Raw genomic sequence first — 25,890 nt, 5'->3', positions numbered from 1 at the left:
TCTTCAGAATTGAGTGATTCCATATTTTTTTCCCTCTGCTTGGTCTAAAAAAAGTAACCGTTACTGACTGCCACAATTTTTTTTCTTGATTTCTTATAGTGTTTCTTAAAGCCAGAAAGTTGCCATTTGAAATGACTTTAGTTTTGTGTCATGTCTGTGATCTGCTTTTTTTCTACAAAATTAAACAACTGAATGAACATCCTCCGAGGCCGGTGATTCCATAATTTTTGCCAGGGGCTGTATTTGACATCTTCCTAGGTAGGTATTCCACTTCTTCCCAGTCTGGACACAAATTTTGCAACTCTCAACAACTAGTTGGTGGACTCCTCCTTCAGTTCCAGAACCAGCAATCTTCTCCTGCTTATATCAGTGCATTCCTACCAAAGAGGCCTGCCTCTGACAGACATCTTGGCAGCCTCAGTCACTTCCTGATGAGAGTTCACCAGCCCATCCATCTTGCTCGCTGTTGCAGAAGGGACCTCACAAAACCTGAATGGCCACATCCCTCTTGAACTGGTAACACCACACCTTGTACTTGCCTTGCTCTTACTGATTCTTGTCAGACCATCTGACAGCTGCTTCTTGATTACCTTCCTCATCTGCTGGTCTGAGAGCTCTACTCTGTAATAGTGACTGACGTGACTCACAGGTTGCCTGGACAGCAGGGGAATCTCCTCTCCACCTTTGACATAGGCGGCACGATCGCTTCCCAAAGAGAGAAACATCTCGACTTGAAGGGCTCGATTTTCATCCTTGCACAGACCACAATCTTATCAAACCTCTTCAGGAGTCTTGCTGTGCACGGTGCTGTCATATCAATTCTCAAAGGCAGGAGTCTTTGTCCTGATGGCAGCTTCACTCCTCTAGTCATCTGTCTTGCTGCTATTAAAGTGATCTGAAATGTTCCAACAGGATGGGGGAGAAGGCACATCCTGTCACCACGCCTACCTCTAGGTGTTGCCAGCCTGTGGTGAAATCCTGATAGGTACAGCATAACTGGGATAAAAGTTGAACTTTGTAGGTGTCTAATGTAGACAAAAGTTCTGTTTGTAATTCTTAATGATTGTCACTGAAGTCCAAGACTTTCAGTGACTTGGAAATGTTCACATCTCCATCCTCTGACTTGTACCCAAAAAAACAAAAACAGAAACAAAACCTGGCTGTAAAAGTGATTTTGTACAGAAAATAGTAATTTTAACAATTGTGGGCCATGGTGGTGCCAAGCGGTTAGTGTGCTCGTTTCCAGTGTGGAAGATTCCCAGTTCAATTCCACCCTGCTTATTCTCCATGTAATGTGACGTTGCATCAAGGGCATCGGGCATAAAACCTGTGCCAAATCAGCATGCAGAACCACCTTGGATCTACTGTGGTGAACCAAATGAAACCAAGGGAAAAGTCAAAGGGACTTGCTTTTAGTTTTCAAATTACTTATAGTTAATGAAAAACAGAGAGACACTGCACAAAAATAGCTACAATACCATGCCTTAATGCAAACCCCTCCTCCCACCAAAAAAGGTCACTGTCCAAATACTTATGGAACTAACTCAAACCCAAGTTGTTTTTTTTTAATTTGCTGCATCACCACAGCCGTGTCCTTTTTTGTGGCTCACTGCAAATTTTAAGTTTCATTCGTTAAGTTTTGTTTATTTATTTATTTTTAACCAAACAAATGACATGGGAGGAAAAAAATGAACCGTTTGGTGATGATAAGTCACAAAACCATTATTCAAACTGAATTTCAGTACATTTATAAGTGTACACACAAAATAAACTGATCACTCGTCTCATTTACAGATTAAACACTGAATATTAGGTACATAAGGCTCGTTACATTCAGAATTTCCTAACTGTTGAGAGTGTCACATGTATTTGTATTGAACCGTACGGTACACACGAGGGTACGCAGAATACACGGTACGACTCTGCACAGTACGATTATAGACGCATGCTTATTTGTTTCCATAAGTCACCGACATTTCAGTGATTGACTGTGTCGGTGCAGTCTAGCCTCGTGCTCTGTGCAGGAGACGTGGCCAGCCAACTCAGTGCAGGAAGGTGGGGCCAGCCCCCTCAGCCTGATCTCTGCATCCGAGTTAAACAGAGGGAACAGCGAACCAGTCAGCTGAAGCAAGCGACTGCATTATTCCACCCAGAAACCTTGGAAGCATATGGGTGATTCTTTAACTACGGGCACTATTGGCCTTGTAAATGTAATTTCCACCACACCATTGCCTTACAATATAAAGCGCCTTGGGGCAACTGTTTGTTGTGATTTGGCGGTATATACATGTGCTCTGATGTCAGTTTATCTCCATAGGAACTACCCAATCTTTCATACAAACTGTTTAAAGGGACATTACAGTGTTGTGGTGGAAATTACGGCAACAGTGTAGGACAACTACATTTTGTTTTAAAAAATCACAACAGTTGTATGACATTGAATACCCCAATTATGTTTTGATTATTTTACTGATATTTTATTCAGAGATATTTTAAAACATTAGAAAAAACATTTCTTTACCATTCATTTTTATCATTGAAGATCAAAAGTCTGGGTGTGGGACAAGCACAAAACGGCAATATTTGCATATAATGATGCTGAAAAAAGGTGAAAAAGTCATCATAGACTACTAGAACAAATTTCTTAACACACTTTCATTGTAAAGATAACTATAAAAGTGTGAAAGTTCCCCTTTTTTTCTGTTTTTCATACAATATGATCAAAGGACATAAGTGCCCGTAGTCTAAGAATCACCCATAAATGTAATAGGTTAATCTACCTTTTTCTTCAAAATATGAGCCGATCAGTGAAAGCTTACCAAGCAGCATTTGCGTTGAATCACTGTCCCTGTATGAGGTCAGTTTGATCACTCAAGTTTACAAAAATATATGACAAAAGTTGATGTTTTATATGAATTAATGTATCATTGAAATGGTCGCTGAATAACGTGTACAATGATTTCAAATCTGCACAGAGTGAGGTTTTATGAGCTATTGTCATTTCCGCAAAAATAAAAAACTTAAAACGGACAAGGTATTGAAGGCGGTCTGGCTCAACACGTTGTGCGACATAAAAACAAATCACTTAGTGTGCTGCACAGTAAATTCATCCAACGTGAATGACAAGATAAGTAACCCAATTCATAAATATTTCATGAAAAAACTTGACATTTACACTTTGTCTCACGGTGCTAAAGTGGCTGATGACAGTGCTCTGCTGCTCACAGATTAAAGATACTGCATAAAGATGTGAAGAATTTTCAAAAACCAAACTTTTACCGACCCATGATGTCTAAACCAAGGTGTGACCTGGACTGTGACTTCTGTGTACCGTGACACCCCTAATAACTGCAGACATACATAATGTAAACAGCTGTTTATGCGCGAGTAAGACCATTAGGTTCCATCACTAAACAGCATCTTTGGGATGGATGAAATTGCATAAACTTAAACATACCAGCACAGTAGAAAACTGCTCCACTTAACATTTATTCAGATTTAAAATCTTAGAGTGTAACTGTATTTAAAAAGGTCATAGTAGTGTAACAATGTGGAAGAGACATTTTGTTGAAAACTGATGAAGAATGAAAGGACTTTAAAGTGCCGCCACCAACATAATAACATCATCAGACGTGTGGACAGATCTGGAGGATAATATGTCAGACTGAAGAAACCAAAGCCGTTTTTGATGAGACAGTCTGGCCTGGGACACGTAAGGAAGCTGATGGGCTGCTCCTCACTAACACCACATTCAGTCCAGCTTCTCTTTATGAACCAGTTTGGGGGCGTCCACAAAGTCTTGGCCATTGTACATGATTATAGCAGTTGTGATGACGCTCGCTGCGCCCCAGAACATCACGTACGCTAACGTCTCTGTCCAGGTCTCACCTGTAACAAGACAAACATTTCAACGCACTTCATACATGAAACATTTATGGAGCACAACAAATCAAACACAGGCAGAGATCCAACAGGACCACACCGTTTACTCAAAAACAGTTTGTTTTTCTTCAAGCTTTCCAAATGTGCTACATTTCACACAATAGTGGGGCAACATAGCAAGAGAATTGTGCATTCTTGGATAAAAGCATTACATTTGGCACACATATTCTAAATTAACTAATGCTTATTTTCAGAAAGTCCTGAATTGATAAACCTCCTGCTGGTGGTTGGCTCTCACTGCGGTATTGTATCACTTCCTGTTCCGGAGCACAGCGGTGTTTTGTTGTATCTGTTAGCTGTTTAATCTGCGCAGTTAGATTGATCTAGTTACCTAGATAACGATTTGTTTCACAGTGTTATCTTCACGTGCCTTAACTAAAGCACTCCCTCTGCTGAATCACCTCTAAATTATTTACACGTTATTCACTTTGCGTGTTTTTAGGAATCCGCTAGCTTAGCGCAGCTACTAGCTCTTAGCCGGTTTAGCATGGCGGCTTCTCCTGTCTCTCCCGCACTTTTCTGCTCTGGGTGTGAAATGTTTAGTTATTCCTCGGCCTCCTTTAGCAGTAACGGTACTTGTAATAAGTGTAGCTTATTCGTAGCTTTGGAGGCCAGGCTGGGCGAATTGGAGACTCGGCTCCGCACCGTGGAAAACTCTACAGCTAGCCAGGCCCCTGTAGTCAGTGCGGACCAAGGTAGCTTAGCCGCCATTAGTTTCCCTCTGGCAGATCCCGAGCAGCCGGGAAAGCAGGCCGACTTGGTGACTGTGAGGAGGAAGCGTAGTTCTAAACAGAAGTCCCGTGTACACCGCCAACCCGTTCACATTTCTAACCGTTTTGCCCCACTCGGCGACACACCCGCCGAGGAACAAACTCTGGTTATTGGCGACTCTGTTTTGAGAAATGTGAAGTTAGCGACACCAGCAACCATAGTCAATTGTCTTCCGGGGGCCAGAGCAGGCGACATTGAAGGAAATTTGAAACTGCTGGCTAAGGCTAAGCGTAAATTTGGTAAGATTGTAATTCACGTCGGCAGCAATGACACCCGGTTACGCCAATCGGAGGTCACTAAAATTAACATTGAATCGGTGTGTAACTTTGCAAAAACAATGTCGGACTCTGTAGTTTTCTCTGGGCCCCTCCCCAATCGGACCGGGAGTGACATGTTTAGCCGCATGTTCTCCTTGAATTGCTGGCTGTCTGAGTGGTGTCCAAAAAATGAGGTGGGCTTCATAGATAATAGCAAAGCTTCTGGGGAAAACCTGGTCTTGTTAGGAGAGACGGCATCCATCCCACTTTGGATGGAGCAGCTCTCATTTCTAGAAATCCGGCCAATTTTCTTAAATCCTCCAAACCGTGACTATCCAGGGTTGGGACCAGGAAGCAGAGTTGTAGTCTTACACACCTCTCTGCAGCTTCTTTCCCCCTGCCATCCCCTCATTACCCCATCCCCGTAGAGACGGTGCCTGCTCCCAGACCACCAATAACCAGCAAAAATCTATTCAAGCATAAAAATTCAAAAAGAAAAAATAATATAGCACCTTCAACTGCACCACAGACTAAAACAGTTAAATGTGGTCTATTAAACATGAGGTCTCTCTCTTCTAAGTCCGTGTTAGTAAATGATATAATAATTGATCAACATATTGATTTATTCTGCCTTACAGAAACCTGGTTACAGCAGGATGAATATGTTAGTTTAAATGAGTCAACACCCCCGAGTCACACTAACTGCCAGAACGCTCGTAGCACGGGCCGAGGCGGAGGATTAGCAGCAATCTTCCATTCCAGCTTATTAATTAATCAAAAACCCAGACAGAGCTTTAATTCATTTGAAAGCTTGACTCTTAGTCTTGTCCATCCAAATTGGAAGTCCCAAAAACCAGTTTTATTTGTTGTTATCTATCGTCCTCCTGGTCGTTACTGTGAGTTTCTCTGTGAATTTTCAGAACTTTTGTCTGACTTAGTGCTTAGCTCAGATAAGATAATTATAGTGGGCGATTTTAACATCCACACAGATGCTGAGAATGACAGCCTCAACACTGCATTTAATCTATTATTAGACTCAATTGGCTTTGCTCAAAATGTAAATGAGTCCACCCACCACTTTAATCATATCTTAGATCTTGTTCTGACTTATGGTATGGAAATTGAAGACTTAACAGTATTCCCTGAAAACTCCCTTCTGTCTGATCATTTCTTAATCAATCAATCAATCAATTTTTTTATATAGCGCCAAATCACAACAAACAGTTGCCCCAAGGCGCTTTATATTGTAAGGCAAGGCCATACAATAATTATGTAAAACCCCAACGGTCAAAACGACCCCCTGTGAGTAAGCACTTGGCTACAGTGGGAAGGAAAAACTCCCTTTTAACAGGAAGAAACCTCCAGCAGAACCAGGCTCAGGGAGGGGCAGTCTTCTGCTGGGACTGGTTGGGGCTGAGGGAGAGAACCAGGAAAAAGACATGCTGTGGAGGGGAGCAGAGATCAATCACTAATGATTAAATGCAGAGTGGTGCATACAGAGCAAAAAGAGAAAGAAACAGTGCATCATGGGAACCCCCCAGCAGTCTACGTCTATAGCAGCATAACTAAGGGATGGTTCAGGGTCACCTGATCCAGCCCTAACTATAAGCTTTAGCAAAAAGGAAAGTTTTAAGCCTAATCTTAAAAGTAGAGAGGGTGTCTGTCTCCCTGATCTGAATTGGGAGCTGGTTCCACAGGAGAGGAGCCTGAAAGCTGAAGGCTCTGCCTCCCATTCTACTCTTACAAACCCTAGGAACTACAAGTAAGCCTGCAGTCTGAGAGCGAAGCGCTCTATTGGGGTGATATGGTACTACGAGATCCCTAAGATAAGATGGGACCTGATTATTCAAAACCTTATAAGTAAGAAGAAGAATTTTAAATTCTATTCTAGAATTAACAGGAAGCCAATGAAGAGAGGCCAATATGGGTGAGATATGCTCTCTCCTTCTAGTCCCCGTCAGTACTCTAGCTGCAGCATTTTGAATTAACTGAAGGCTTTTTAGGGACCTTTTAGGACAACCTGATAATAATGAATTACAATAGTCCAGCCTAGAGGAAATAAATGCATGAATTAGTTTTTCAGCATCACTCTGAGACAAGACCTTTCTGATTTTAGAGATATTGCGTAAATGCAAAAAAGCAGTCCTACATATTTGTTTAATATGCGCTTTGAATGACATATCCTGATCAAAAATGACTCCAAGATTTCTCACAGTATTACTAGAGGTCAGGGTAATGCCATCCAGAGTAAGGATCTGGTTAGACACCATGTTTCTAAGATTTGTGGGGCCAAGTACAATAACTTCAGTTTTATCTGAGTTTAAAAGCAGGAAATTAGAGGTCATCCATGTCTTTATGTCTGTAAGACAATCCTGCAGTTTAGCTAATTGGTGTGTGTCCTCTGGCTTCATGGATAGATAAAGCTGGGTATCATCTGCGTAACAATGAAAATTTAAGCAATACCGTCTAATAATACTGCCTAAGGGAAGCATGTATAAAGTGAATAAAATTGGTCCTAGCACAGAACCTTGTGGAACTCCATAATTAACTTTAGTCTGTGAAGAAGATTCCCCATTTACATGAACAAATTGTAATCTATTAGACAAATATGATTCAAACCACCGCAGCGCAGTGCCTTTAATACCTATGTATTAAAGGCACTACCTAAATAACATTTACATTTACTCTGATAGACTACCCAGCAGTGGGGAATACGTTTCATTACACTAGAAGTCTTTCAGAAAGCAATGTAACTAGGTTTAAGGATATGTTTCCTCCTTTATGTTCCCTAATGCCATATACCAACACAGTGCAGAGTAGCTACCTAAACTCTGTAAGTGAGATAGAGTATCTCGTCAATAGTTTTACATCCTCATTGAAGACAACTTTGGATGCTGTAGCTCCTCTGAAAAAGAGAGCTTTAAATCAGAAGTGCCTGATTCCGTGGTATAACTCACAAACTCGCAGCTTAAAGCAGATAACCCGTACGTTGGAGAGGAAATGGCGTCTCACTAATTTAGAAGATCTTCATTTAGCCTGGAAAAAGAGTCTGTTGCTCTATAAAAAAAGCCCTCCGTAAAGCTAGGACATCTTACTACTCATCACTAATTGAAGAAAATAGGAACAACCCCAGGTTTCTTTTCAGCACTGTAGCCAGGCTGACAAAGAGTCAGAGCTCTATTGAGCCGAGTATTCCTTTAACTTTAGCTAGTAATGACTTTCTTTGCTAATAAAAATTTTAACTATTAGAGAAAAAATTACTCATAACCATCCCAAAGACGTATCGTTATCTTTGGCTGCTTTCAGTGATGCCGGTATTTGGTTAGACTCTTTCTCTCAGATTGTTCTGTCTGAGTTATTTTCATTAGTTACTTCATCCAAACCATCAACATGTCTATTGGACCCATTCCTACCAGGCTGCTCAAGGAAGCCCTACCATTATTGAATGCTTCGATCTTAAATATGATCAATCTATCTTTATTAGTTGGCTATGTACCACAGGCTTTTAAGGTGGCAGTAATTAAACCATTACTTAAAAAGCCATCACTTGACCCAGCTATCTTAGCTAATTATAGGCCAATCTCCAACCTTCCTTTTCTCTCAAAAATTCTTGAAAGGGTAGTTGTAAAACAGCTAACTGATCATCTGCAGAGGAATGGTCTATTTGAAGAGTTTCAGTCAGGTTTTAGAATTCATCATAGTACAGAAACAGCATTAGTGAAGGTTACAAATGATCTTCTCCTCAGACAGTGGACTCATCTCTGTGCTTGTTCTGTTAGACCTCAGTGCTGCTTTTGATACTGCTGACCATAAAATTTTATTACAGACATTAGAGCATGCCATAGGTATTAAAGGCACTGCGCTGCGGTGGTTTGAATCATATTTATCTAATAGATTACAATTTGTTCATGTAAATGGGGAATCTTCTTCACAGACTAAGGTTAATTATGGAGTTCCACAAGGTTCTGTGCTAGGACCAATTTTATTCACTTTATACACGCTTCCCTTAGGCAGTATTATTAGACGGCATTGCTTAAATTTTCATTGTTACGCAGATGATACCCAGCTTTATCTATCCATGAAGCCAGAGGACACACACCAATTAGCTAAACTGCAGGATTGTCTTACAGACATAAGGACATGGATGACCTCTAATTTCCTGCTTTTAAACTCAGATAAAACTGAAGTTATTGTACTTGGCCCCACAAATCTTAGAAACATGGTGTCTAACCAGATCCGTACTCTGGATGGCATTACCCTGACCTCTAGTAATTCTAGTAATACTGTGAGAAATCTTGGAGTCATTTTTGATCAGGATATGTCATTCAAAGCACATATTAAACAAATATGTAAGACTGCTTTTTTGCATTTACGCAATATCTCTAAAATTAGAAAGGTCTTGTCTCAGAGTGATGCTGAAAAACTAATTCATGCATTTATTTCCTCTAGGCTGGACTATTGTAATTCATTATTATCAGGTTGTCCTAAAAGCTCCCTGAAAAGCCTTCAGTTAATTCAAAATGCTGCAGCTAGAGTACTGACGGGGACTAGAAGGAGAGAGCATATCTCACCCATATTGGCCTCTCTTCATTGGCTTCCTGTTAATTCTAGAATAGAATTTAAAATTCTTCTTCTTACTTATAAGGTTTTGAATAATCAGGTCCCTTCTTATCTTAGGGACCTCATAGTACCATATCACCCCAATAGAGCGCTTCGCTCTCAGACTGCAGGCTTACTTGTAGTTCCTAGGGTTTGTAAGAGTAGAATGGGAGGCAGAGCCTTCAGCTTTCAGGCTCCTCTCCTGTGGAACCAGCTCCCAATTCGGATCAGGGAGACAGACACCCTCTCTACTTTTAAGATTAGGCTTAAAACTTTCCTTTTTGCTAAAGCTTATAGTTAGGGCTGGATCAGGTGACCCTGAACCATCCCTTAGTTATGCTGCTATAGACGTAGACTGCTGGGGGGTTCCCATAATGCACTGAGTGTTTCTTTCTCTTTTTGCTCTGTATGCACCACTCTGCATTTAATCATTAGTGATTGATCTCTGCTCCCCTCCACAGCATGTCTTTTTCCTGGTTCTCTCCCTCAGCCCCAACCAGTCCCAGCAGAAGACTGCCCCTCCCTGAGCCTGGTTCTGCTGGAGGTTTCTTCCTGTTAAAAGGGAGTTTTTCCTTCCCACTGTAGCCAAGTGCTTGCTCACAGGGGGTCGTTTTGACCTTTGGGGTTTTTCCGTAATTATTGTATGGCCTTGCCTTACAATATAAAGCGCCTTGGGGCAACTGTTTGTTGTGATTTGGCGCTATATAAATAAAACTGAATTGAATTGAATAGATATGGAGCCATCCTGGAGCTGACCTGTAATGAGCTACAAGGGTCAATAAAGAATTACACAGGGGTCAAAATTTTAAAATGCTCCAATCATGTTGAAAACTATACCACATTATTTGTGTAATCATAACAATTCCAAAAAGGTATAGTTATGATTGAATATTCTGGAATTATGAGGTAAAAACAGCAAAAATGGTGACAAAGGTCAGTTTCAGTTTGTACAGGGGTCAAAACTTAAAGTTGCTCCAATTTTGGTTAAAAAAAATGGTTAAATTATTGGTTGAGTTAATAGCATTTTAAAAAGGGATAGTTTGCAGATCTAGGACAGATCTAGAGTAGAGAGATAGTAGAGATCTAATGCTTTTGCATGGTTTTCTATGTAACAAACATCGTATACACTGGATTTTTGCTCACATCGAATAAAAGGTCCTGTCCACAGCACTGTTCAGTACGACACTCGCTGATTTTTTTTTCCCCAAACCGACGGGACTCACAGTCTGTGCACCTGCTACATCGGACACCACAAAAAGCTGTGATCACTTTTACGTTTTCACTCCTTTCTGTCCTGTAACATTTTTAAAGTTTTTGCAGTGCACAGCTGATTACACCAGCAATTCATGGAGGAAACTGTACACCTTACCTTTGATTTGGAGGTTGCAGAAAGAAGAGGTCGTTGAGGGAAATATTCTCCAGAAAATCCAGATAAAAAAATAATAATAAAAAAACAATCCAGAATAACTGCATAAAGACGTGACCAAGAACTTTAAAACTGTCACGCACGTCGATGTCATTGCATGGCGCGGAGTTACAATGCTGCAGAAGCATAAATCAGTACCACTCCGTGCACAGCGTACTTGAAAGAAGAATGACTCGACTAAATGTGATCTTTTTAATGCACATAATGTCCGCCGCTTATTTAAAGCAGGCATTTATTTCTTTCAGAGGAATTTTTGACCCAGTCATTAAATGAGGCAGGTCCCAATTCCCAGTGGTGGGCACAGCTAACCAAAAAGTTAGCTTCGATAACCATTAATCAAAGCTATAAAGCATAAAAGATAACTAAAAAGTTATTTTTTATGACAATAAACCGATAAACTGCTAAAACATTTATCTTTATTACAGCTAACCGATAACTATTTGTATTAATTTGGACGTGGCCACATCAGATTACACTGTCGGCATCTGATAAACCAGTTTCACTTTAAGCGCCGCAGGGGCTGCTGGGTAAATTCAAGGATCACAAGCAACGCATGAAAAATGAATTAAAAAAAAAAAAACCCTAAACACTGTCATCATCTTTCAAAAGCAGTAAAACACAGTATTAGAAGTCACAGTTTGTCTCGGTATTAGATACCGTCATTTACGAGCTAAAAGCTGCTGCTTTTTCACATGCTTTGAACCCTGCGGCTTAAACAGCAGAAATACATCCATTAATGCATTGACTGGCAGAGTAAAATACACATAGTAAATATAAATTCTTACCTGTTAGTTTCAGTGGGATTCACCTGAATAAATAATCCACATAAAGTGTCCTTTTTTAAAATCTAAAACAGTGTCTAAACGTGAAGAAAAGTCCCTCTGTACACACAGCGGCACCGTGAGAGCTCCTCTCCCCTACAGAGTCTTGGCTTTTAAATTACAGCCACAAAGAAATAAAATAAAATAATGTTAAAATTAGTCTGTTTTGTTTTTGTGTCGAGTGGATGAGTCACTGTAACGTCCAAAGTGAACCTGAACTACACTACTCACAATGCTCCCTGCGTCGACCGGCCACTCATGTTTTGCGCTTAATGATGACATCAATCAGCAAGCGACAGGCAGACAGTCTGCTCAGTGGCTACAAACACACAACAAACGGACTAAAATGTTTGATTTTAGGGTTTACAAACGTTTTTGACCATTAAACTTTACCAGCAAAGAAAATGTTATTGAACTGAAAGTTATCTGAACTAAATTTATCAGAAGATAATTGGTCCGATGATGGTTTTAAAACTTATCTGAAAAGCTAATCCGATAGCAAAAACCTTAGCTTTGGTAATTATCTATCGCATTAGCTGAACTGTGTCCACCACTGCCAATTCCCCGTAGATGTTCGGTGCCTCCTGACTGACTGTAACTAACCCGTTACATACATTATAACGGATTTCGGTTATAATGGACAAAATTTGCTGGTCCACCTGAATCCATTATATCCGAGTTTTACTGTACTCCACTATGAAGTCATTTTCCTTTACTGGCATAACTAACTGCCCCAAAGAGGCCATTAAAAATGTGACTGCAATTGTGGACATTTGTGGTTCTGTGCATTTGCTGCACATGCAAACACCTTTTAAATGAAGAATCATTTGGAATTATTGAACAGACACTGGTGAGGGGATTTGGCACCATTATTGTCCCAGTTTGCTCCAAAGTAAAAAAAAATTTTGGCAACCTGCCCCCCCATCTAATCTGAAATGTGGTGAAGTTCATTTATAGGCTGCTTGTCCTGTCTGATGATTTTAAATTAATAAAATTATTTAGATGGAAAAACTTACCCGCCATAAGGAGACACACAATGCACATAGAAAATGCCACCAGCATGATTATGGGCAGCTGTAGAAGAACATGAGTCACATGATTATGTTAGCCATCAAAATAACTGCTGATAAGAGGAAAAAAAATACTGATAACTGACCGTGAGAAATTTCCAGTCCTTCTGTATGTGAAGAGGTGAGGGTCCTTCTGACTCATCCACAGCAAAGTTTCCCAGAAACAGGTCAATAGAATCCTAAAACCGTACAATTCAAAGACACAAACTGGTGAAGGATCTATATCTTGCACGCACACACGCAGGCAGACACGCGCGCACACTCAGTCTGGCACTCATATGACCCACGGATTAATTGCAAAGTTTACATAAGGGTGTGAAGTACAGATTCATTGTCACAGTGAACAATTTTTACAGCAATAACTGTGTAAATCTCAAAGCAGAAGTCAATGAAATCAGTGTTAGAGGAAAAACAAGAGCCTGTTCAAAGCAAAGAGTCTCTGCTAACTCACACTGCTCGCGTGCTCTGTCAAGCTCCACGCATTTCTAAGTCCAAGCATGACAAAAATTATGAAGAAATAGCAGAAGAGGACAAAATTATTAGCCCACTGGCGAAATCTAACATTTTCTTACAAATTTTCCCATGTGCTTTTTTAACAATTCAATTCATTGTGTTAATATGGTGCCAAATCACAACAACGCTGCTTCAAGGTGCTTCCGTGAGCAGGCACACAGGTGACAATCTCCCTCTGGCGCTTTTTGATGAAGAAACCTCAAGCAGACTAGACACAGAGGGCCACTGCTTAGGTCAATCCAACTGTTACAAAGCTACAACAGTTAAAGGGGAGCATAATGTGCAAAGTCCATCTTAACAGCAAAGAATTTAGATTAGATAGATTACATTAGATAGAACTTTATTGATCCCTTGGGAATCCCTCCCTTTTTCATTTTGGATACTGGCATTATTTTACTTTGCACACAGAAACAAAATTATTTCACAAAAACTACCAGGGACAAAATTATTAGCCCCATGAAGAACTGATGTTTCTGTTGACCAGTGTTGTAATGTAATGAAGTAGAAATACTTTGTTACGTTACAAAGTACTCAAGTAGAATTTTGATGTATCTGAAATTTACTTCATTATTTACATTTCTGGCGACTTTCACTTTTACTCCACTACATTTCCTCAATAAAATGTATACTTTTACTTCAATACATTTCTCTTAAACATATTCGTTACTTGTTACTATAATTAAAAGTAGAAGAAATTTGATTGAGCAATGTCTGTTTGCAGAGGTGATTGTAAGCCAGAGAGCAGCTGTACACCATGAAGAGATACGGTCCTCTACAGCTGGAGTGCAGCACCTTCCACCCCTGCAGCATCAAGTGCCATGTTTGACATAGAACAAGTGTAAAAGACAAAAAAATATAGAAGATGACAGGTTGAATCTGCACCCCCGCCGAGGAAGACTGTGGAGGGTGAAAACCATCTGGACCCCAAGCGCGCACACAAACACGGCTCGGCTCCCGGTAGAGTCCAACGCACGATCAGAATTTAGGGGAGAAGCGCTGCGTAAAAGCAGCACCACGTTTTGGATTCAAGATCGCCATGTTTGGTTGGTTTGCAGTGGCTGGTAGTGGTGATGCTTGCATTGTTTTTTTTGTTTTTTTACTTTTCCTTACATTTAGCACAACTGTGTAACTATAAATGACTGCTCTGTTTCACAAGAGCCTGGCTGTTGTGTTTAACAGAACAATGTGTATGAGTCTTCCAGGAAAAAGACTGCGTCTTCAGAAAAAGAACGGCAAGTTTATTTGCAGCTATATACAGCCACCTGTTGCTCACTCATCCCGCCAGAGGCGGATCCAGGCTTTTATAGGGGCTGAGGCCCCCTCCTGGTTTCTCCAAACACCACACTGGCTTTCTTTTTGTGTTGCCGTTTCACTCTCCACTCATTTTGGATTTGACTTTTAGGCAATACTTTTACTTAAAGTACATTTTATATGAGAAACTTACTTCTGATACTTAAGTACAGTAAATGTCAGATACTTTAAGACTTTTACTCCAGTAATATTTTTAAAGAAGACTTTTTTTTTTACCAGCTTTTACCAATTTTTTTTTGTAACCAAAATTAAATAATTTTTTGGTAAGATACTTGTAGTTTCACTCAAGTCTCACGTTGAAGTACTTTATACAAGACTGCTAGACTCCCTGGTGTCCTTAGACAGCTCTTTGCTCTTGGCCATGGTGGATAGATTGGAGTGTGATTGATTGTATGGACAGGTGTCTTTTATAGAGGTAAAAAGTTTAAACAGGTGCAATTAATACAGGTAAAGAGTGCAGAATAAGAGGGCTTCTTAAAGAAAAACTAACAGGTCGGAGAGAGCCAGAATTTTTTGCTGGTAGGTGATTAAATACTTATTACATGCAATAAAATGCTAATACATTATTTAATTCTGATTTATTTATTTTTTTTATTCTGTCTCGGTTAAAGTGTACCTATGATAAAAATTACAGACCTCTCCATTCTTTGTAGGTGAGAAAATCAACAGGGGATCAAATACTTATTGTCTCACTGTACTTGGCTGAATAATGACATCACTCATATTTCACAATACTATTTTCAGAAGGGCAAGTCATATTCTTCAATATGACTTCCATTTTCACCATATACGGATAATTATTGAATAGAAGAATAGGGAATAAGATCACTATTGCATTCTACATTCTTTATTCTACTGATTTATTGTGACTTAGGCTTAAAACTTTCCTTTTTGCTAAAGCTTATAGTTAGGGCTGGATCAGGTGACCCTGAACCATCCCTTAGTTATGCTGCTATAGACTTAGACTGCTGGGGGGTTCCCATGATGCACTGTTTCTTTCTCTTTTTGCTCTGTATGCACCACTCTGCATTTAATCATTAGTGATCGATCTTTGCTCCCCTCCACAGCATGTCTTTTTCCTGGTTCTCTCCCTCAGCCCCAACCAGTCCCAGCAGAAGACTGCCCCTCCCTGAGCCTGGTTCTGCTGGAGGTTTCTTCCTGTTAAAAGGGAGATTTTCCTTCCCACTGTAGCCAAGTGCTTGCTCACAGGGGGTCGTTTTGACCATTGGGGTTTTACATAATTATTGTATGGCCTTGCCTTACAATATAAAGCGCCTTGGGGCAACTGTTTGTTGTGATTTGGAGCTATATAAAAAGAAAAAAATTGATTGATTGATTGAATTGACTTTCATATGGGTATCGTGTCTTACAGTAGGGTGATTTGACTGTTTTCACTGCACTTGAATTTTCACTTTGTTGTAATACAGCCTGGCACACAGAGGGTCTGGGGATGCTTAACGTGCCGGCATGGGGAAGGGAGCCTACTGATAAACACAGCAGCAGGATTAGGGTTACGCTGTCGAAACATCTCATGATGATGATTCGTGGAAACAGGATGCATCTGAGCTCAATTCTGAGCTTCATGGCAAAGGCTGTGAATCCTGATGTACATGGGATTTCTTTTTTTATTTTATTTTTAATAAGTTTGCAAAAATTTTAACAAAACTTTTTTACATAGTCATTATGGGGTATTGTGTGTAGCAGTTTCAGGAAAAAAAATGATTTTACTCCATTTTGGAATAAGGCTGTAACATAAAATGTGGAAAAAGTGCAGCGTTGTGAATACTTGTCCGGATGCACAGTTCCGAACTCCAAGCTTATAACCTCTCCGAGTCCAATCATAAATAAAGACATACCTTTAGTTTTCCTACAAACATGTTTTGCTATGTGGATGTAACAGGTTATGAGCGATTTAGTCTGGAATTAAATGCAAAATTTCAGGAAAATTCCAGATAAAAGGATAGCAACTTTCTAAGAACATTTCCACACTGCAAGATGCATTTGGCAAATTGAGTCAAATATTTCAGAAACAGCAGCAATGGGTTCTTCTTTACTGTGACTATTCAAGCCATCTAATGCCTTATTAATGAGAACATTCTTAAATTCTTACTTGTCTGAAGCCATCAGAAAAGTTATTTTTGTAGTAGCGGATCATAGAGTTCCAGCCATCCATCAGTAGCCCACGCCAGGTCCTCTTCCCTGTCCTGGTGATGAAGAAATTAACATCCACTCAACATCAGCAGCAATTTTCATAAATAAGTTGAATTTTCAGATGTGAGTTCCATATTTTCTGATACACTGACAGATTGTTGCATCTACTTTCTGTTATAACAGAGCTGAAAGCAAATGACAAATGTGACCTTCAATGCAGAGTTTCAGTTGGGGTTTATGGGCATCAACAGCCAGACTGGACAAATGGGATGGGAAAGGATGTAGCACCTCGGTGCAGCTTTAAATGAGCCTGAAAGAGTTTTGAAGACCTCTAGTGGTAAGGCTTCATACTGCAGCCTGCAATTATCTTCTGCAAATGGACACCAGGTCGCAGGACCACTTGTGATTACGAAGGCTGAACACATATGCACTCTTGATTGGATTTTCCTGTACAGTGGCACCAACAAAGTTTGTACAAACAACAAATTGGATCCAGGTAAAACCAATAAACTAGCAACTCCAAGCAGAACACAAACTCTCAATAACACTAAGAAACAATGAAAGGATTTTTCGGCAGAAGCCAAAAAGGATTGTCCTCATATTTTCATGTTATGTACAAGTGATTTTTTTGGGTAGTAGGGGCTACATCGTGTCATGATAGGGCTGCACGATATGACCTAAAATTCATATTGCGGTATAAATTGAATCCCTTCACGGTAACGGTATATATCGCGATATAAAACTTAGTGTAAAAATTCTAATGTGTTTCTCAATGGGTCCATTAGCAAAGGTAAATTGATCAAAAATAAATAAAATTGAGAACAAAAAAATAAATAAAAAGAGATACATTTATTGTGCAGAGCTCAAAACTACTGGTACAATTTTCCGGAAGGTACATCTAAGATGTAAGCCTAGATTTGATATTTTGGTGAAAGAATTAAATAAAATTATGGTCAGTGGCTTAAGTTTCATCTCTTAAACACTAGATGGCACAACCGCTCTGAATACATGAAGCACTTTCAGGACAGTCACTTCCTCATTTACAAAACAGCACGAAATCACAAAACATTTTAGAAAAAAATACCTAATTTACTCATATTTGAAGCCAGTCTGGGTAAATTGATGTTACCTGGCTGATTCTGTCTTTCTGCTCCGGTAAAAGAAAAATCACTGCGTTATTAAATGTGGCGCTTTCTCATATGTTTGATTCAGGTCGCAACAGAGCCCCTGCCTTCTCCCAGTGCGTCTGCTGAAATAAATAACAACGGCTTTGCAAATCTCAGCAACTTAACAGGCGTCTCACAAACTTACATGAACAGGTGTGAGAGTCACCTCATCTCAGAACAACCCTCTCCACCGCAGCAAACTGGTCCACACACACACACAGCCGCTTCACAGAGGAGTTTTCCTGGATGGAAAAACTCCATGGCTGTCATCACGATTAGTCGGTGGAGTCCAAACCTCTACCGTTGGCCAAAATTAAACAGTGCACTGGATAAACTGCCTAAACCGCGCAGGCCTATGTGACGGTGTAGTGCACATCCAGCATTCCACTGCTCATCCAGTTTAGTCCTAACTTAAGACTAAAGCTGAAAGTCTGCAGTTTTGCTTCCACCTCTAATGTGACAAATCAAAGAACAAAAACTGTAATTTTTGCCAAATACTAAGGAAGTGACCATACATGTTAGTCAAGCTATTTGTGTGTGGAGTATTGCAGACTACTATACCTCGTGAAGTCTGTTTTCAAGGCCCCAGTTCCTGCGTACTGTATAGCACATGCATTGGCATTGTCAGCCCATGCTAGTTAGAGAGCACACACACAGAAAACAGTGCAGAATCAGCAGAGCCAGACGTTAAAGTCGATTTCCATTACAACAGCTAGAAATCACACAAGACATGCCAACGTTCAAGCACTCAGAAACCTTTACCATTCTTGTAGACCTTTTCAAATTCAGCCTGCTCTTCAATCCGCTGCCCTAAATTCAGTATCCCCATCCTCTGTGGGCACAATAAGAGAAAACAGACCGAATAAACTCAAGCACTTCAATGGGACAAGAAGACAAAGTGGGTCAAACAGTGGACTAAGACCTCAGTGTTCACAGTGGGAATAGAACAGCAGGGTCTGGGTCCACTGAGGACACCTTCACACTTATTGTGTCAGTTTTAGAACTTTGTTGAGAGCAGATGCTACAAGTAAAATTAGTGCTATCACATGCCTCAACTGCTTTTTGTAGGCCTGACATCACACAAGAGCAGGAACATCACATCCAGCTTGGACACATAAATAAACAAGAGCAAAGTGGCGCATTCGACTAAACATTTATTTAATGTAACACAGAAAACTAAAGTAAACATGAGCAGTGGAGAGACCCAGCTTGAATGAGGATGCAACTGATCATTTGTAGTATAAAGGATGCAGTAGAGAGCTGCTGAACAGCACAGTGGAACCACCAGGCCATGACACTGTAGATCAGTGGGATTTGAGTTGAGCTACCAAGACTCCTTGATTCAATTCCTTGTCATTCTTCCGATCTGTGTCCTTGGAAACGACATCACCTACATCATTCCAATCCAATTAAGTGTAAATGGATACCAACGATGGCTGCAGAAGCAAGCTATCATGGAACGGGACAATGCAGAAGAAGAGTCTTGTCTAAGGACGCAGGCAGGTAGTGTGACCAGGAATCAAACCCAAGTCTGTGTATTCATCTCCAACTCCTGATGTAGTCTGATCCCCTTCAACTACAATATCTGGATACACCAACAGGACGTCAGACTTAAGCCAGGTGAGCACTCTTCCATGTACGTAGTTGACTAAATACTTATATCTATGTGTGTTCACAGGATGCAGAGAATCACGCAGATATTCAGGCTTGTGTTTAACGAGTACCCACAGAGGTGGGATACAATCGATGGCTGACATGTTGAACAAGAATCAGGACTGCTCTCGTCACTGAGTGTCAAGTCAATGACACTCAGTGATGAGCAATGTCTGCATTTACTGGCTTATTGACTATTTTTGCACAAATAAAGAATCAAAAGGGACAAAGGTGACGATGGCAATTGGATATTTAATGACAGTCATGTGGAACTTTGAAATATGTATGGTTATGAAGCCTCGTGAAGCAGGAAGAAACGTGACGATATTATCTGATTCCTGCGTGCCACTTCGGGTGAAGTAAAATCAGTGAGATGTGGTTGTGTTGCAGGGTATTTTTTTTATTATTTGTTAGCGAGTTTGCTGAGTTTGGTTTACATTTTGTATTTTTAATCCTGGCTATGCCAGTTATAGTGTAACCGGAAAAAATGGCTGACTGTAAATCTCTTTAAACTACAGGTGCTTCTCAAAATTTAGGATATCGTGAAAAGTTCAGTATTTTTTTGTCAGGTATTTCAGAGTGAAAATTTTAATTTCAGTACATAGAGACTAAAATGTTTGTCATTTTTATTTTCATTTTGATAACTACAGCCTACAGCTCCAAAAAAAGAACTAGAAAATGCATATCACAAAATATGAGAATATTTCAGTTTAAAAAAGGATTTCTAATACACAAATGTTTAACTTCTGAAAACTATGTTCATTTACATTTAAATGGTAAATGGACTGTATTTATATAGTGCTTTTCCATCTATAGCAGAAGCTCAAAACTCTTTACAGTAATGCCTCACATTCATACACACACACCGATGTCAGGGTGCTGCCATGCAAGGTGCTCACTACACAGTGGGAGCAACTTGGGGATCAAGGACTTTGCCCAAGTGCCCTTAGTGATTTTCCAGTCTGGTTGGGCTTTGAACTGAGGATGCTCTGGTCTGAAGCCCAGCGCTTAACCAGTAGACCATCACCTCTCCCATTTATGCACTCAGTATGTGATTGTGGCTCTTTTGAAGGAGTTCCTGTATGAGTCCAGTGTGGTGTGGAGGTGATCAGCCTGTGGCACTGCTGAGGTGTTCTGGAGGTCCAGGTTGTTTTGACAGCAGCCTTCAGCTCATCTGGATTGTTGGTTCTGGTGTCTCTTTTGTTCTTTTTGACAATACCCCTAAAGGATCTATGGCGGGATTGTCTGTGGGATCAATCATGTACAACTATGGTACGAGTAGCAAACAGGTACTAGTAGATTTGACACTGTGGGCTGATACCAAGTCCTGTTGGAAGAGGAAATCAGCATCTACATAAAGCTGGTCAGCAAATGGAAGCATGACGTGTTCTACTATCCCCTGGTAGAAGGCTGGGTTGACTTTAGACTTGATAAAACACAGTGGACCAACAACAGCAGATGACACAGCACCCCAAACCATCACAGACCGTGGAAACCTCACACTGGACTTCAAGCAAGTTGGATTTTTCTGTCCCCCCCGACTCTTCCTCCAGACTCTGTTACCTTGATCTCCAAATGAAAAGTAACATTTTCTTTTATCTAAAAGGAGGACTTTGGATGACTGAGTCACAGTCCAGTAGTTTTCCTCCTTAGCCCAGGTACAGTGCTTCTGACAGCCTGTGATTCTGGAGTGGCTTGGCACCAGGAATAAAACACTTGTAGACCATTTCCTGGACAGGTCTGTGTGTGGTGGCTCTTGATGGTATGGTAGCTTAGTGATTAGCACTAGTGCCTCAACAGGAAGGTCATGGGATCGCTTCCTGCCCTTTCTGTGTGGAGTTTGCCTGTTCTCCCCGTGCCTGTGTGGGTTTCCTTCAGGCACTCTGGTTTCCTCCCACAATCAAAACATGTTTATTAGTGTCTGCTCCTTTCTCTGCCCCTGACCAAGGCAGCATCTCTACATCTGGAGTTGGTCCCCGGGCGCCGAACTCTGGCTGACCACTGCTCCTAGTGGTTGGATTGTGTCTAACTGTAATTAGGATGGTTAAATGCAGAGGACAAATGTCATTGTATGTATGTATGTAAGATGACAATAAAGTCTCTATTCTATTCTAGGCACCGACTCCGGCCTCAGACCACTCCTTGTGAAACTCCCCTAAGAGTCCCCTAGAGTTCTTGAATCAGCTTTGCTTTATAATCTTCTTACGGCTGCGGTCGTCCCTGTTGCTTGTGCATGTTTTCTAACCATACTTTCCACTCCAGTCAACTTTCCATGAACATTTTTTGATGAACAAACAGAGCTTTTAGCAATGACCTTCAGCAGGGTAGCAGTGTCTTCTGGACAACTGTCACTTCAGCAGTCTTCCACATGATTATGGTTGTGTGTACTGAACCAGATTGTACTGAAACAGATTTCAGAGATTAATAGTATCCATACTGGAAAAACAATGACTTGAAACAAAATATTCTAATATTTTGCATTTTTATTTTTTTGGAGTTTCTAAGTACTGAAAGTAGAACATGTAAAATGTTCACTCTGAAATAATTTTCTGAGATGCACCTATATATGCTGTAGGGAGGATTGTGACTCAGTGATCAATGACATTGAAGCAACATTTCCCACTTCGTTTAATGCAGTGAGTATGTGAAAAACATTAAATTGCTGAGATTCTGCATGTTTACCTGAAGCTGAGCCTGCAAGGAGCGGCGAGCCAACAGGCTCTGGATAACATTGGTTCTATCCAGGCAGTCCATACAGTTACTGCGGAAGACTCCTCTCTGCTGAGATAAGGTCTTCCCGTCCACGTTCACCATGAAGTAACTACACACACATACACACATACGAGAAGTTACAAATAACTCATAAAAGTATGTTGTAGCTTTAGGAAGCGGCTGGCCTTGTTTCTCAGACATTTGGTGGCCAGCATCTTCCTGCTTGTAAAAGAATAAGAGCAGTATTTGTGAGGACACACATAAAGTGGAATGCAGAAAAGTTGATGTGGCTGCTGGCTTCATAACCCTGAGCAGCATTGCTAGTTGTGGGTGTGTGGGAACATGGGGTTGTGAGGAACCCAGAAAAGTCCAATAAGTCCAATAATGATACCTAGATTCGGGTCATCCCATCCTAGTCCTCTAGACCTAAAAAACCGTGTGCTTTCCATTAGTCCCTGAACAGACCAGATCAACGCAGTCAGGTGGGTTCTGCCCAGGGTGGACGCAGGAATTTCCCGCATAACAAATACAGCTGTGGGTAGAAACGTCATGTAAAAAGGTGGGGCTCAGTCTCAAATCTAAGAAGACTGATGTAATGGCACATAACATCCCAGAGCACAATTTCAAGTGCCCTTAGTGAAGATCAGGAAGGCAGTTGCCTGAAGAACCCTGAATACGATGAACAGGACTTGGAAGTCATGCAGGTCTCAGGAAACCAAGTTGAGCTTCTTCACAGCAACTGTGGAATCAATCCTCTTGAATGGGTGCGAGGCTTGGACACAAACCCCCAGCTTCAGAAAGATCACTTAACGGTTGTTATACCAGAATGCTAAGGACAGTGCTTAACATCAGCTAGAAGCAATGGATACCTAACACTGTGCTGCATGGAGATCTTCCCAAACCTGGAGACAAAGTGGCATCCAGGAGGATGCAACAGGCTGGTCACTGCTACCACCATCCAGAGGTGGCTGTCAGTGGCCTCATTCATTGGGAGCAACTCACAGTCATGAGTCATGCAGAGATCAGAGGAGCACACATATAGATAACCTGAAGAGCAATGCAGGGGACATGATGAACTAGCACCTTGCATGAAGGAAAATATAGGCTGGAGGATCCATGCAAGACCCCAGCTGAAGCCACCCCAGTGAATACAGACTCAAAGTAAGGACTTTTATCGCCCCCAAAGGGTGATCACCTGGGTTGCATCAACTACAGGAGTACTACACTGCTCTCTGTGCTGGGAAAAGTGCTTGTACAGATTATTCTTAACAGGATTCAGTTCCACTTATTGCTCATCAACCAAAACGGTCCAGCATTACATTTAATTAATTTATTTTCATTTATATAATTTAATGAATTTAATTTAATTAGCTTGTAATGCCCCAAATCACAGCAAAAGCCGTCTCAAAGCGCCTTACATAAAACCAGTGATGCCGGTTAGAGTAACGCGTTACTAAGTAACGCGTTACTCTAATCTGACCACTTTTTTTTGTAACGAGTAATCTAACGCGTTAATCTTTCCAAATCAGTAATCAGATTAAAGTTACTTCTCCATGTCACTGTGCGTTACTATTATTTTTCATTGTGGGTCGATAGCAGCATTAACTTGGTCTGTGGGCAGGAGGTCGGGGTTCGACTGAACTGCCCACTTTAAGCGAGCTGTGAGCTTTTCATCCGCGTTTTTCTGCAGCAGCTACAACTCGTCCTCACCTCTTACAACACACCTGCACTGAGCTTTACAAAGGCATTTTTATACTTTTTTTCCTCCTTTATTTAGAGCTGAGCCGCTCTGTATCTGCACGTTAAAACAGCTGATCCTCCGCGACGCGTCAACAACTAACACTATTTTCCACTCAAATGCACCTAAACTCTCTTTCTGAGGACCACATGATGTGAAAACACAATAAAACTTTACCTGTAAATGTGGTCACGTTTTCTGCATAAATAAATGTTATCCATTCTTTGTGCTCAAACGCCAAAGCAGGGGCGAATCCAGATGGAATGGGGGCGTGGGGGAGGGATGTGCCCCCCTCAGAACACCCCTAGATTAAAGGTCCAGTTTTGAAGCCTTTTTTTTACTACAACTACTAATACTACTTAAAATAATATTAATTTCGACAAGTAAAATATTTAGAGAGAATTTAAATGTTAGAAAAATGCTAGAATGAATTTAATAGTTACATTTATAAACAATGTAGGTTCGAAATTGCAAGTTTTACTGTTACAGTGCTGTCAACAGTTAAATATGAGGTCAAGAAAGAGGTTTTTATTTTACTTTTTATAAAACAAGTATTTATTTTCATTGAAGTCAAGAAAGGGTGACTATAAAGTAAGTTTTGGCAAAACAGGTATCATTGTCATGTTGAGGTGGCAGAGGGTTGTTGTCGGCAGCTGGGAAAAGTAACTAAAAAAAGTAACTAGTAATCTAACTTAGTTACTTTTACAATTGAGTAATCAGTAAAGTAACTAAGTTACTTTTTCAAGGAGTAATCAGTAATCAGTAATTGGATTACTTTTTCAAAGTAACTGTGGCAACACTGCATAAAACAAGTCAACATAAATTTAATAAATAATTAAAAATGAATTAAAAAAATTCAAATACATAAATAAAAACAGAAGTAAAAGAATAAACCAGATAAAAATAAAAACTATTCATAAGAAAGAGAATAAAAATAGGTTTTCAGTCTTGACTTAAAAATGTCCACAGACTCCGAGTGCCTCATGATCGCAGGAAGACTGTTCCACAGGGTGGGTGCACAATACAATGCAGACCTCATGAAGTTGATTGAGGTGTTAGAGTGTCTGGGTTTGCAACAGTCCTGGATCAAGACTAAGATCCAAGCTTTCTGACTTCCTGGACTCAGCCATCAGCACTAGAGTTGTATTCAGTAAAAGTGCTGAACTTGTTAAAGACATTTACATCCCAGCAGTGACATTCATGTAACTAGGTTCTTGGCCAGAGAGATTAAGAGGCACCTGGGAATAATTTATGTATTATAAGTTCCATGGAAAGAGCCATTTTGTGGTGTGGATACCTTTGCAAGAAGACAAAGGTGAAAGGCTTTAGAGTCAGCTCCTGCCCATATAATTGTACGTTTATGAGAGTTGGATGCTTACCAGTGACCAAAGGCAATACTCTGTCAATGGCAATGGGTGGATGGCTTTGGTAACAGGTCTCTTTGGAGATCCTTGGCTACCACTGGAATGACTTTGTGTTAAATGAATGGTGCCTCAGGGAGACTCAGAATAGGGGTATCACTTGCATTGTGAGAGAGCATCAGCTTTGACATTTTGGTCCTGAGGTTCATTTCTCTGTGCATGATCTGTCACACAGGTTGAGGACCCTAGTGGCTGAAGAAGGCCAAGGATACACTGACATTTCACCAGTCTGTGGAAGGTAGATGTCACATTTGACAGGTGGGGATGGCTGGTTATCTGCCATGGTAGTTGTGATCCATGACCCAAGTCAGTTTTGTGGTGTTGTAGGTGCAGCAATGT

At 40.6% G+C, this 25,890-nt stretch overlaps 2 protein-coding genes across 2 annotated transcripts in view; both read right to left on the bottom strand.

Moving 5' to 3' along the window:
* Positions 1-12,201, bottom strand: part of LOC117502429 (tRNA selenocysteine 1-associated protein 1-like) — a 75,931-nt gene extending 63,730 nt beyond the window's left edge. Inside the window, exon 1 of the mRNA XM_034161485.1 lies at positions 12,197-12,201. Within this exon, the coding sequence (XP_034017376.1) occupies positions 12,197-12,199 (3 nt within the window). The 5' untranslated portion in view covers positions 12,200-12,201. The remainder of the gene's footprint in view (positions 1-12,196) is intronic.
* The window catches only part of sacm1la (SAC1 like phosphatidylinositide phosphatase a), a 91,064-nt gene continuing 68,644 nt past the window's right edge, over positions 3,471-25,890 (bottom strand). Inside the window, exons 14-20 of the mRNA XM_034161482.1 lie at positions 22,363-22,501; positions 18,790-18,859; positions 18,589-18,661; positions 16,821-16,914; positions 12,973-13,065; positions 12,833-12,890; positions 3,471-3,888 (exon numbers count right to left, since the gene is read on the bottom strand). Of these exons, the coding sequence (XP_034017373.1) occupies positions 3,752-3,888; positions 12,833-12,890; positions 12,973-13,065; positions 16,821-16,914; positions 18,589-18,661; positions 18,790-18,859; positions 22,363-22,501 (664 nt within the window). The 3' untranslated portion in view covers positions 3,471-3,751. The remainder of the gene's footprint in view (positions 3,889-12,832; positions 12,891-12,972; positions 13,066-16,820; positions 16,915-18,588; positions 18,662-18,789; positions 18,860-22,362; positions 22,502-25,890) is intronic.

This window comes from Thalassophryne amazonica, chromosome 20, assembly GCF_902500255.1.
Source record: "Thalassophryne amazonica chromosome 20, fThaAma1.1, whole genome shotgun sequence".
Classification (NCBI taxonomy): domain Eukaryota; kingdom Metazoa; phylum Chordata; class Actinopteri; order Batrachoidiformes; family Batrachoididae; genus Thalassophryne; species Thalassophryne amazonica.
Note: the sequence above shows the minus strand (reverse complement) of the source record. Positions and strands in the feature narration are given on the sequence as shown.